Raw genomic sequence first — 14,695 nt, 5'->3', positions numbered from 1 at the left:
ACAAGTACAATACAACCTAAGCCGTCAATTTTGTATCATATCTTATTAAGAATTTGTTAATTATTTATATTTATATATTAAAAGTCTCTCTTGAGGGCTGAGGGCTTCAAGTGGACACCATTTGGTTTCCCAATTGGATGACAAATGGCCTGTAATTGGATTGGGAGGAACTTTGCTTGCAGGCTAGTGCAAGGAAATGGGCCCACTAAACCAATTGTTTGCTACATTGTGAGCCATATCTATTTATGCTTATATACTAAATATGTCCCTTGAAAAGTTTAATTGATGGTCACGTATCATGTCCTATTCATTATCATGAGAAAATCAATTGATTGAGTTGGGAGAGAAGTTTTTTTTTTGTTTTTGTTTCATTTGGAGGATTGTTTTGGTTTTTTAAATCTCTGATCCTTTTTTTTTCTTTTAAGAGCATTTTTGGATTTATAATTTGTTTTAATTTTTTTTATTTTTTTTGTTGTTCTTTCTTTTTCTACAATTTTCTTCTTCTCTTTCTTGGGTTTAATGCTTTTATTAGGTAAAATATTTGATAAGCTGCACATATAAAATTTTCAATTTTTTTATCATAAACTATTGGTATAAACGGAGTACAAGATTATTACTTGTGTCAAATTTTGTATGAATCAGTATTTACATGCAAGCATTTACAATTTAAGCTTCTCAAATATGTCAATAAAAATATATAAGAAGATTATTTTTGTAACCTATTTTAAGTAAAATTCTTAAAGATTTTAAAATCATGTGGATCACAAGCAAGAAAGATTTGTCTAGATTTTGTTCATTTCAGTATTAAAAATTTACTAACTACGGGAAAACAGTTCACTGAGGTTGCTTTTGCTTTAAATATTAACTAATTTTGAATCTTGAGTAACATAAAAACATAATAACATGCGTGTGCAGTAACTTTCAATAGCATATTGCAGGACAGCCATATGATGGATATGCTTTAATTTAAGCGAAATTGTTTATGTATTGTGTCATCGTTCATGAAGTGCTATGTCATGATATCTACTTGATATTCACTAAATATCCTTGATATTTAGTATTACAATTCCAAGCATAATATATAATATCCATAATATAGAGTGTTATGGTACGAAGTATAATGCTTGATATTCTTGATCTATAGTGATACAGTTCAAATCATTATACTTGATATCCTTGAGATGTAGTGCTACGCTTCCAAGCTTAATACTTGATATCTTTAATCTGGGGTACTATGGTTCCAAGCATAATAGATGATATCTTTGATACTGCTTAATTATATTTTTAATTTGTAATGCTACATTTCCAAGTATAACACTTGATATCCTTGATTTGAGGTCTTATAGTTGCAATTATAATGCATGATATCCTATTTTGTAGTGCTATGATTTCAACAAAATACCCAATATCCTTGATCTGAAGTTCTATGGTTCCAAGCCTAATATTAGTTACTATTAATTTTAAATAATTGTTTAGTCACGAAATTTTATGTTTTATTGCACACTATCACTATATTTTTTATATATATTTAGAATATTGACAGAACATTAACACATTACCTCAAAAAGACACAAAACAGTGCATCTTTTGTGGAGCTTTGCCAAAGCTTTATACTAGCTTTTATTTACGGACATCGCTTTTTGTAACTAAGCTAACAATCAATATATAAAATTATAAATTATTATAATATTGTTTTACATTTTCTATACTATTGACTATAATATTTTGTAATATGTAATTTTTAGTACATAGACTTGCTTTAGTTCTCATCTACAAAAAATTATAAAATGAAAAATATAATAAACACAACTATTACAATATGTATTATTGTCTCCGTGTACAGCGCACGGATATATTTCAGGTTGTACTTTAAATTGACAGATGTAGCCTTACTTAACAATCAATATATAAACTTATAAATTATCGTAATATTGCTTTACATTTTCTACTACCGACTATAACATTTTGTAATATGTTTTTTTTTAAGACATGGACTTACTTTAGTCCTCACCTACAAAAAGTTATAGAATGAAAAATATAATAAACACAACTATTACAATATATATTAGTGTCTCCATGTGCAACGCACGAATATATTTCTAGTTGTACTTTAAATTGATAAATGCAGCCTTGCTTAACAATTCTAGTTGTACTTTAAATTGATAAATGCAGCCTTGCTTAACAATCAATATATAAAATTATAAATTATCGTAATATTGCTTTACATTTTCTACTACCGACTATAACATTTTGTAATATGTAATTTTTAGTACATAGACTTGTTTTAGTCCTTACCTATCAAAAGTTATAGAATAAAAAAAGGTTAAAAGACTTATCCAGTCTCTGTACTCTTTAATTTTGTCCAATTTAATCCATGTACTTAAAATCGAAGCAATTTAGTCCCTTAATTTTAAGAATTGCTTCAATTTAGTCATTTCCCTTAATGACATCTAATTTTACCATTAACTAGGATGACGTTAGCGCGTACGTGGCACATTTTGATTATGTGACGTTGAGATGATGATATGGCATGTCACGTGGCACTGACATGATGACATGGCAATGCCACATGGCACGAATATAATGATGTGGCAATACTGTTGACATGTCAATGCCACATGGCAGATCAAAAAAATTTTCAAAAAAGAAATTTCTACCACATAATAAGGACTAAATTGAACAAAAATATATAATACATGGATTAAATTGAACAAAATTGATGTGTTGAGGGACTAAATTGAAAAAAATATTTGAAAAGTACAAATCTTTAAGTAGATTATTGATATACTTATTAATAAGCCAAATATTTAAGTGTAAAAGATTTATAGTGTTAAAAAATATATATAAATATTTTCTTACTTGATTATTTAATTCTAAAATATGTATATTAATTTTTTTTATAAAAATTAAATTTGAATTCTCATTCTATAGAATTTTTTTTTTTAAATTTCATATCTGAAGTCAAATTTAGATTAATAACTTGTATTACGTTTAAATAAAATAATATCTAAAAGACCAAATAAATTCTTTTTTCTTCTATTTATAATAGTATAAAACTTTGAAATTTAGTTAACTTAGTTTTTAACTTAAGTTGAGTTCAAATTAGTGAAATAGGTTGATTTGGTTTTTTCTTTTAAAAAGAATTCCTCGTTCTAACCTGCTTAAGTTGGAATCAAAATAAGGAGTTATTTTCAAAAGAAAAAACCAAATCAACCTATTTTGCTAATTTTAGTTCAGCTCAAGTTAAAAACTAAGTTAAATAAATTTTAAATTTTTACACTATTGTAAATAGAAGAAAAAAGAATTTATTTAGTTTTTTTATATTACTTTGTTTTAACGTAATACAAGTTATTCATCTAAATTTGACTTTAGGTATGAAATTTTTTTTTATAAAAGGAGAATTCAAACTTAATTTTTGTAAAATAAATAAATTAATGTACATATTCTAGAATCAAATAATTAAGCAAGAAAATATTTATATATATTTTTTAACGTCATAATCTTTTACACTTAAATATTTGGTTTACTAATAAGTATATTAATAATTTACTTAAAGATTTATATTTTTCATATAATTTTTTCAATTTAGTCTCTCAATATCTCAATTTTGTTCAATTTAGTCTCTATACTATATATTTTTGTTCAATTTAATTCATACGATGTGGCAAAAATTTTGTTTTGAAAATTTTTTAATCTACCATGTGGCACTAATATGTCAGCGTGTCAGTGCCATGTTAGCATTTGCCATGTCGTCATATTAGTGACATGTGCCATTGTCACGTCATCACGTCGGTGCCATGTTGCATGCCACATCATCATCTCAACACCACGTTATCAAAATTTGCCACGTCAGTGCTGAAACCATCTCTTTTAATGACAAAATTGGATGTCATTAGAGAAAAAGACTAAATTAAAGCAATTCCCAAAATAATGGATTAAATTGTTTCAATTTTGAGTATAAGAACTAAATTGGATAAAATTAAAGAGTATAGAGACCAGATAGATCTTTTGACCAATAAAAAATGTAATAAACACAATTATTACAACATGTATTATTATTTTGGTGTGCAATACATAAATATATTTCTAATTGTACATATTTTTAATTATACTTTAAATTGACAGATGCAGCCTTGCTTAGTATCCAAGGAAGTTTTCATCAATCGGGATATTACTTTCTTCATTGCAAATGAACATATAAGCTTACAACAATAGAATTTGGATTTGAATCCTTCTCTAAAAGAAAAATAAAAAAAGCTTTTTGTATAAATTTTATTTTTTGAAAAAAAAACTAAGAGATATTTTTGCCTTAATTTGTCGGGTACGGCCAAGTCAAAGCATATTTTGACACGAACGATGTGCATGGGACTTTCGGTAACTTAGTTTGCTATTAGTGGACATGCCACTAAAACCTACCCTTAAGAAAAAGGTTCCTTGGGTCTCTCGCACGTCTCATACTAAATGTCCGTTGACATGTACTCCATAATTAATAAATTAAGCCCACCCACTGCGGAAGGATGATGCAATTCCATTACATCGCGACCTAAATTCCACTGTCAGTTCATGGCCTTAGATGAAAGAGAAGTTGCTGTCCAGCTAGCCTCCTCATAAATAGTCTATATATATGGCTACCAACCGTAGCTTAATTCCTACATTCTACTGAAAAATGGGATTCATCCTGTATCTAGACTCTTTTTTGATTCCCTCGAGTCTCTTCCTCACATTTGGTTACCATGCCTATCTTTGGCAGAGCTTCAGGCAAAAACCTTCCAGTACCAAATTTGGAGTTGACAAATTGAGGAGGAAAGCATGGTTTGGAGACATAAAACAGGTAAATTTGGGATATTTTTACCAACGATATATAGAATTAATGAATCTCTTTTATAATTAGTAACCCTAGCATGTTGACTCCCCTATACATGCATGATTGCAGGGTGATGATAAGAAGGGTATGTTGGCAGTCCAAAGCTTGAGAAACACTCTAATGACCACCATCCTCACTGCTTCAATAGCCATTCTGGTTAACTTATCATTGGCTGCTTTGACCAACAACACATACAATGCCAGCCGTCTTTTTAACAGTGAGGTTTTCGGGTCACATTCTGCTAGGATCTATCCTCTAAAGTATGGTTCGGCATCACTGTTTCTGTTGGTTAGCTTCTTATGCAGCTCCATGGCCCTCGGATACCTGATTGATGCCAATTTCTTGATAAATGCTTCCTATGACGAGTTCTCATCTTCTCCTGCCTACACACAAACGATATTCGAACGAGGGTTCGCTTTGGCTGTCATCGGAAACCGTGTGCTCTGCATTTCATTTCCTTTGTTGTTGTGGATGTTTGGGCCGTTGCCAGTGGCTGTGTCCTCGGCAGCATTGGTTTGGGCGTTGTATGAACTTGACTTTGCGGTTGCTGGCAAGTTCAAATGCAATCCGAATGTCCAAACACTCTAGCCTTGAAAATTACATATGTGTTGTATACATATCATTAATTAATATAGACTATAGTTCATTAATTAGTACTTGAAAAACAATATTACAAATTATTAGAAGAAGCATTGAAATGCACAAAGGGCACCAAGAGCGGTGCACCTAGTCGATCATGAACCTGATTTATTATGCTAAGCGAAATATAAGTTTATTAGGCTGCTTAAATAAATAATCTATAGAATTTTTAAGGGAATATTATCATTAATTAATTTTATAATTATTATTCTATGTACAATAACAGTGTGATTTCTCAAACAGGATTAAAGAATTAACATGTGTCTGGTGATAGGTACAAAGCCTCAACGTAGGGAGAGGGCATTGTTTTTCTTTGAAAATCATGGAGTGAAGGAATTTAAGTGGGATGGTTTTTGCGTCTCTATTTCGTGTTGGTAAAAGCCAGAATTGTACTACCGACGGTGAATAAATTTTTGCCTCCTTCTCTGTCTCATGAGTAAATTTTTGTGGAGGGTCTACTCGATGTTTGCAATATAAAATATATTATTTCCGTATTCAAACATATAGTAAAATTAAACACTATCAATGAAAAAATATAAAATTAAAAACTCTTCCTCCCATCATTTATATATTTATTTTTTTCTCTTCCAATCACTAATCTTTTAATGATTTTTCCCTCGTTTTAAAATAAAAATCATGAAAAGATAATTATAAGATGAGAGAAAATGATAAGAAAAAAATAATAAAAAAAAAGCATGAATGCATAAGGCAAACGTGCAGCAACGGTCCAAACAAAATTCAATAATACTGATCTGCTGCTGTGAAACTGTATAACAAATGGACGAGACAGCCAATCATGGCCAAATCGCTGCCACTGATTCCATTAGCCGGCAATGTGGCTGCTCCTCTGTTGTTGGCCATTTCCACTTGTCCAATTGTTTTGAACCAAAAGTCGTAACAAACAATAAAAGAAGTACGGGGCAATACAAGTTTGCAACTACCACAGGGCTAAAATAGAGAGGAGAGAAAGGGCTTTCATCACCCCAATCCGCTGCTTTTTCCCCTACCCTTTTGGTGACGATTCAACACGGAAAATGACGCTTCGGAAGAGGGCCGCCGGTGCTTCAGGAATCCTGATCTTGAGGCTGCCATCATCAAGGTCACAAGTCTCGACGAATATTTCATTGATAAAAAGGAATGCCCAAAGAGTCTTTTCCTGGATTCGGGTTAAGGTAAAAGAAAAATCATTAAAAGATAAGTGATTGGAAGAGAAAAAACATAAAAAGATAAGTGAGTTACGGATAGCCGATAGACTCACTACTCTTAAGTTTAATTTAGGCATTGAGCACTCTATTTGGGCTTCTAGAATATTGATTTTGATGCAAGCATGTTCTTTTCCCTGGTAAGGTCCAAAAGGAATACTCTCATTACAAGAAACATCCCATACCTCACTATGCCAAAGCATTATTTCAATTCTAGAATGGGTAATGAACTCATTAAAATATTCACACCTTATACATTGTAGTGTATATATAGCCAAGTATAGTACCAACATGTTAATTGTCAAAGGTTTAATTAGTATACATAACTCTTGTAAAAGTAAAATCTACTTAACAAATTCAACATGGATGCTATTAACCAACATCCTGCATTGATTATATAAATGTAAAGATTTTTGGTAGATAAAGTTGACTCAACAAGTCCAAACCTTTTACTTTTGTTTTTGGTAATTACGTTAATATTCCAAAGTGTCTGGAGGTAATTTTAAGTTGAGTGAGAGCATGGTGTTGGAGTTTGTCTTTAAATTTCATTTGCTATTATTGAACAAGGTTAATGTATTCTCCTCATCTAGTTTTGCACATTTAGGATTAAGATATAACTTTTACTTTAAAATGGAGTGAATGGTGCTTAGATCACAGAACATTGCTTAATACATATATATATATATATATATATATATATATATATATATATATAATGTATATGTATATATTGTTACACCAAACTTGATGTTATTTTTCTTCCTTTCTTTGAAAAAAAAAATAATAAGTTGAAGTTTTATCAGACTTAGTAGCCAACCTTCCCTCAGTTTCTGTTTCCTCTTCTTAATGTTAGTGTGAAAATGTTGTTATTTCCTTTTTCCCTCATTATATGATAAGTTACTCTTATAACCAAATAGAAAGATTTTTATTAATTTTTTAAAATAGTTAATCACAAACGTGTTAGCACTTGTGTTCCATGAATATCTAGTTATATACTACAAGAGCAACAAGCCTCAACATTACCAACTTAGCTTGAATGAAAACCACTTGAAGAGGCCTCAATTTCACTCATTTCTTTTCTACCTTTAATTAGATCAGTATCCATCTTGAAAATTGTTAGGTTTTCCACACTCTTCAAAAGAACTTACCTGGCTGGTAAAGAATTTGAGAATACAAATGAATTAAGATTATTAACTGTCCTGGGAAGTTTCTGCTTTACATGCACGCGTGCATGTTTTTTGAGAATATTAATTCCTCCTTAGTCACCATAGTTCATCTTTGTCATCATGATTTGGTTTCTTAATAGTTCCTATATTATCAATCTTTCTCATCATTTAGTTTAAGAAAGTCACTATTGATTGAGCAAAAAAAAAAAATGATTGGATGACTAGTTTTTAGTTTTATTTTTTTCACTGATAGTTTTTAATTTTCCTTTTTATTTGGATACAGGAATAATATATTTCACATTACAAATGTCAAGTAGATACTTAACAAAAATTTATTCATGGGGCAGGGAACGGAGGCACAAAGATGGGGCAGAAGATTTTTGTTCAAAAAAACAGAGGCTACTTGGGACAGATATTACAGTAAACCAATAGCAAGAACATGAAGGAAAGGTCAACAGGAAAAAATTAAAGCCTACAAACTTACTTTGGTGATGAAAAAACCTACAAACTTAACATGCAATGGTAAGAAAACTACATAGTCTATTTTAAAGTTCTGGGTTTGAAATGTTGCAGCAGAAGAAAAACTATGACTCTCTTCCACTTCTCATTAACTAGAGGAAGGAGAACGTAGCAGGCATATGCTTAAACAAACTATTGATCATACAAGGGTCTTGCTCCAGGCATGATCATGTTGGTGTAAGTCATTTTTTACTTAAAAAACCAGTTCTAGTTCATCTACTTGGTTATTTGATTTTTTCTGTTTATCTTTGTGAAGATAATAGAAGAGTAAAGCAACGTTCAGAAATGATTTTATCTTTGTGAAGATGGAAAAGATGTTTATCATGTATATAAATTCTCCTGTCGTACCTGCTTGGCTAATTACCGAGATGAGGTGAAACTAGACTTTCCGTATATGCAATTGCTTCCCATCGGTGCGGATGACCACGAGCACTCCCGCCTCCACACCGACTTGGATCATTGCAAAACATACCATCATCCGTTGTATTTTGGTGTCGTGTACCAGCTAGAGTTCTGAAATCTTTGCTTCCTGAAATGCAGAAAAAGGAGTTCCAGAAACGAATCCATTGATCAAACTTGGGAACCCTATGTATCTTTGTCCAAGATTCCTTAACGCAATATTTCTTCATCACCCAGAACTCAATAACATGGTCATGTGTAAGCGGTTTCATGCAAGCAAAGCAAAGTCTTTCTCCGACTCTGAATAAACTGGCTTTGTATAAGTTGACCTCTTCAAGATAAGGTACTGGCAATCTATGCAACATCCCCCTCTTTAAATCAAAACGAAAAATTCTATTATCGCCGAAATTCTTCCAATGGAGACCTCCATTGCTATAAACCCCGTTAGTACGTAAACGAAGCCCGTAGCGTACTCGTACACGTCTCCACGAATTTTTTCTCAAGGAGAAGATCAGAAACAGTGAACCATCACTTAGAAGCACTTTGTAATCATCGGAGGATGGGACATAACCAAGACCCCCAAAACAATTCCAAATAGCTGGAACTGGTATGATATTATAATAATCTGGCAACGTCTTGGAGTCCCCGGTTGATGGGTCCCACAAAACCACATGCCTGTGGTTGCCGGTGCCTAAACATACCAACCCATGGCACGAACCGAAGAATTGGACATGATCATTAATATCAGGTGTTGTTAGTGGTGGAAAACGCAGGCTTACGGAAGCAGGGACGTGCGATGGTTCAGAGTTTATGAACCTGAATCCATCAGGTTTTTATATAAGAATCTTTTGATCAGTGATTTCAGGGTCCAGCGATGATGCTCGTCGGATGTGGTTTCTGATGAAAGCAGGGCTAGAGGTGAAACAGCTCCATGACTTGGAGACGTGCTTGAATCTCACCAGAGACTTGACCGGCAAGCATGAGAGAATCTGATCTATGATATCGTGAGAAACGTGCTTAGGCCTTGCCATGTTTTCTTGCTTTCTTCGGATACTCTTCTTCTAAGAGAACGGTTGCTTTCTCTCTCACAGAAGGATTACCCCTTTAAACTTTTTCCTTCTTTCTCTCTCATATTTCCTCTTCCTCTTGCTGTTTGGGTTTTTTTGACAGATCAGTATCCTTCTCACCTCCAGTGGATTTGCTCTTTTTGCCTAGCAAAAACAAATCATTGATGTAATTCCATTAGAACCATATGTTGAGTGGTTTTAATTAGAAACAAACTAACATTAGCGTCTGAGCGTGTACCATGGAAGGTTTTGGTGCAGTATCATTGACAGTGAATTCTGCAATAATTAACACTATGGTACTGACATGACTGGATCACATTACCAGCGCCAATCTTTGAGGGATCACAATTCACCGTTTGTGTTGCTTAAACATCGAGCAAAACACCCTTTTTTTTTCATCTCATCACAATTGAATGACAAAAAGAAGCGACCATTGTTTGCAAAGTTTGTATGACATGCCATACCCATTAAACCAAATTCAATATCAAAGAAACCCAAGCAGAAAGACGAAAAAGCAAATATAAGAGAGAGAAAGAAAGGAAAAAACTTAAACCAGTAATCCTTTTGTGAGAGAGAAAAAAAATTAAAATTAAATATGTATTAATTTGTAAGAAAAAAATATACACGTATAAAGGATTTGGATGTCCTCTTGAGACTGTCAGAGTTGGAAGATTCTTGGTGGGTTGAAAACCCAATTTCCTATGCCTTTGTTATTCCAATTTGTTGGCATTTTTTCTTTGTCTTTTAGATAGCCCATGGTCTATATTGAAGCTGGACACGTCGTTATTATACTCTTAAGCTGATTTTCTACTTACAAGGCCCAAAAAGAGTCTACTGGGGCTAGAGAACAGAAAAAAGGCCTACAAACTTACTTACTTTGATGATGGAAAAGGCCTACAAACTTAACACGTAGAGGTAAGATAACTACAAGGTGTAATTTAAATTTCTGGGTTTGAAATGTTGCAGCATCCCATTCAGTGGACACTGCCCCTTCAAAATTACCTATGTTACTTCAATGCTCGATTCATTCATTAAATCAGTATAACAAAATACTTTACAGATCACCCAACATTAAAATATTAAAATTTTAATGATAACTTGTTAATCATTACATATTATCTATCAAAAGAAAAGAAGCCAGATCTTTTCTATTAGTTTAATCAAAGTTTCTAGTTTAAAGGACCCAAAAGCCAATGCAAATGCATGCTAGTACTATGTAGAAGAGCAGATGGTAATAAATAAGAAGCCACCTTCCTCTACCCCAGTTGCTGGGTTTCTGCTACAACTTGAATATAGTACTAATTTGGGCAGTATGATTTTGGGTCTGATCAAGTGGACCCAAATTACCTAAGTCCAGTTTGCAGTAAAATCCTTATATGCCTATTACTTTGTCTTCAATAACCATTCAATCCGTCAATAATATTAGGTAGTCGCATTAATTTCATAATGGCTTGGCATTGGGCATGGAATCCTGGAAAAAAGTTGCTTCTCTCCACATACATACAAACAAATATTATATAACTCATAAACATAATTAATGATTTGGGCCCCAAAATTGTAAAAGAAAGGGAGACTCACTTTCCAAACCCACGTGGGGTGGGAATCCAAAAGCAGTTTTAGATGTATTCAGATATGTGAATGACCACAGAATTCTCTCTTTCACATTTGGGTAAAATTTTTCCAAAGCATACCCCGACAGATGCTTTGATTAGTTGATGGCGAAAGGTCCGCTCATGCAACTTTGTTGCTTCCATCACTTTCCGATGAAACTGCTTTTGTCATTTCCACCGTCTGATTCTCAAGCGTATCTCTTTGGGTTTTTCCTGGGTATGCAATGCAATCTACTTTTTTTTTTCTCGCCTTTAGCGTGACGAGCACGCCATGGACCTTCCTAATTTCTTTCGAATATAATAAAAAAACTTGTTCAACCTCTGTCATCTACTTATTAATCATTCGAGTGGTATATATGCAAATATCGAAATTAAGTTTTGCATAAAGAAAAAATTTTGGGTCAATTATAAAATGTTACATGCCTTTCATTTATTTTTATTTAGTGACTACTTATGTTTCGTTAAATAAATGAATTGAAGATGTTCCGGAATTTATGATATAATTTAAGCAAGTTATATAATTCCTCGTATCATTGAATTAATTTTTATATAATTAAATTTTGGTAAATTAAAATGTATCATTTGGCAAGTTAAAATAATGACATATACTTTGACCAATTGAATCTTAAAAACCCATGGTTCAGCCAATCAAATTTTGCTCGTGGGTGATTAAGTTATAAACATTTAGTGATCAAAAGATTAAGTTGTTAAAGAACTTTCTCACTTAGCACTATCTATAAATGTAATGCTTTTTAAGTCATTTGAGAGACGCAGTTGAGAAGGGAGAAGATCTTAAAGAAAAAAGTCTCTAATATTTCAATTTTGAAAGAAAAAGATTCTAAAGAACAAAATCTCTAAAATCCCAACACACAAATCCAAAAAGGAAGATTGATGTTGAGGGATGCTAAATATTGTACTTCATATCTTGAATTAACAAAATTAATTGTTTGTCTCAGATTTTTCCTTAAATAATCCTCAACAACGTGCATATGACATATCATAGAACAAGTCAAATAAATAAATTAACAAACTAACCTAAACACGTATGGTGGTACTCAAACTTAGGATTTAAAAGTTTTAGAATCTTATCCTTGTTATTGAGATAACTTCATCAGGCATCATTTCAAGAGTTTTTGTTATTAAAAAATCATTATTCCTAGATAAAGATGGACTAAAAGTGCGGACAGGGTGGCAGCCACCACTCTTCAATTTTTAATTTTTATTTCAAATGTTACCTTTTAATTTTTAATTTTTATTTTAAATTAAATTATTAACTCAATTATAATTTATATAATTATCTTTTAATCATTTCTCATTCAAAATTCTAAGTCCATCACTTTGTCCACTCAATAACTTTCTTCAATCAACTCAAAATGAAAATAGCGAAACGGTGAGAATGAAGGGAAATGTTTAATAAATCCGAAGTTAATTATTAGAACGGCCAATCCATGAAAGCTAACTAACTAATATTAGTTTTCAATTTGCCACACACTCATGCATTTCCTCCGAGAGGATATTTAGTAGGAAGTAATAATATCCCAAAAGTTGTTAAGTATTTAATCGATTCCTGCAGGGCCCACTACAACACCCTAAAAATTAGGGTTATATGTCACTTCAAACACAGCTTGAGGCCCTGGTAAGAAAGGGGTAACTTTGGCTAATTGATTGAATTAGTTAGGAGATTGATGATGACGTCCTTACCATGTTAATCTTTCTAGATAATGCATTTCTTTAATTGTCTGGATTATGTCCCCCCACAGCACTTTGCTATCTTAGTGACCACCGCCACCACTTTCTCCCCTCACGCCATCTAGTGGGCTCCATTTACACTCTTTTGAAACTGTGTGTGACACTGGTGTTCTAGGTGGCATAAGTTGAATAATGACTTGGAAATATAGAGAGATGTTAATTAACATATCCTTATTATATTGTTAGCACAATATAATTGTATTTGTAGAAAAAGATGGTTTGATCCATTCTCTCATGTTATAACTAAATAGTGATTAATTGGATTGCTTAAAAATCAAACGGATAAAAAGAACAAAAGCATAGGATAAATGGTTTTAACTTTTGCGACACATGTGGTTTACGAAATAAAATAAAATAGTTATTTTATAAAAATAAAACAAAATAGATATTATATATTTAAGTTTATAAAATAGAATATTATAAGAATTGTTATTATAATTCATTTTTATGTTGGATTGGTAGGAATAGTTTTAAAATAATTAAAAAATAAATGATAAAATGATAAAACTACTTTTTATTATAATTTAGTAAACTAGATAAAATTATTCATTGTTATAATTTAATAATATTTTTTTGATCTTTTAATTTTATGTTCATTAAAATTTTAAAATATTAATAATTTATTACTAAATTATTAATATGATTTTTTATTTCAATTTTTTTATTTTTTCTCTATTTGTATTTTCATTTTTTAATCTTTTTATTCTATTTGATTAAAAATTTAAACATTAATAAGTTATTATTAAATCATTAATATAATTTTTTATTTTTTATTTATAAATTATAATTATTTTCAATAAATAAGAATATTTTTGTCTAATAAAATTTTAACTCTAGTTCATAACCCTGAAATAGCTGTCAACAGGAGGAGCTGGAGAATTACTAAACGACGATTTTAAGGAAAGCATTACCCGATCTATTATTAGTTGTTACGTTTTGGTTTCAGTTTTCTTTTAAAAAATAGATATTATCGGATAACGAAGATCTATGATTTATTTTGGGAATTTATTGTGAAAACTGCGTCTGTGTCTGTCTTTTACTGTTTAGCTCCAACCATTTCTTCTTCTTTTATATACCGACAAGTCATTTCAGATTTTCAATCATGTCACTTCCTCGAGATTGCTATCGTCAAAGATTGTTTGTTTTCTCTCATCTTTGGACTGAAAACAGTAAATCCTCTCATGGTTTGGTTTGAAGATCATGGACCAACTGTTATTCTTTTTCCACCCTTTGTTTTCCATCGTTTCACATTCGCTTTTTTAAAGAATTACATAACATTTTATGGACAGGATCATTTAAATAAAGTCTCTGAGTTTAAGTTGAGCAATTAATTTCACAGCTGACCCCGTCTCTCCTTCAGGGGATGTGAAAAGTGAAAACCACGACAAAAAGTCTCATATATACTACGGATTTCAAAGGTCAAGTGGCGCCCTAAATTCTCAGTGGTAGCGGGGGATTGATTTCTTCAATTAAAAAGTTT

The 14,695-nt window shown here is 31.7% G+C and overlaps 1 protein-coding gene across 1 annotated transcript; it reads left to right on the top strand.

Moving 5' to 3' along the window:
* Positions 1–4,641: 4,641 nt before the first annotated feature.
* Positions 4,642–5,514, top strand: LOC18602208 (transmembrane protein, putative (Protein of unknown function, DUF599)). The gene is made up of 2 exons (XM_007033453.3): positions 4,642–4,831; positions 4,934–5,514. The coding sequence occupies exons 1-2, from the start codon at positions 4,667–4,669 to the stop codon at positions 5,450–5,452; spliced, it is 684 nt and encodes a 227-aa protein (XP_007033515.3). The 5' UTR covers positions 4,642–4,666; the 3' UTR covers positions 5,453–5,514.
* The last annotated feature ends 9,181 nt before the right edge of the window (positions 5,515–14,695 follow it).

This window comes from Theobroma cacao, chromosome 4 (genome assembly GCF_053813885.1).
Source record: "Theobroma cacao isolate CCN51 chromosome 4, ASM5381388v1, whole genome shotgun sequence".
Taxonomy (NCBI): Eukaryota; Viridiplantae; Streptophyta; class Magnoliopsida; order Malvales; family Malvaceae; genus Theobroma; species Theobroma cacao.
Note: the sequence above shows the minus strand (reverse complement) of the source record. Positions and strands in the feature narration are given on the sequence as shown.

Excerpts from the sequence above, each read along its gene's own strand:
- LOC18602208 (XM_007033453.3), top strand. The coding sequence starts at position 4,667 with ATGGGATTCATCCTGTATCTAGACTCTTTTTTGATTCCCTCGAGTCTC. Across the intron at positions 4,832-4,933 it reads GGTTTGGAGACATAAAACAG|GGTGATGATAAGAAGGGTAT; the intron begins GTAAATTTGGGA and ends GCATGATTGCAG.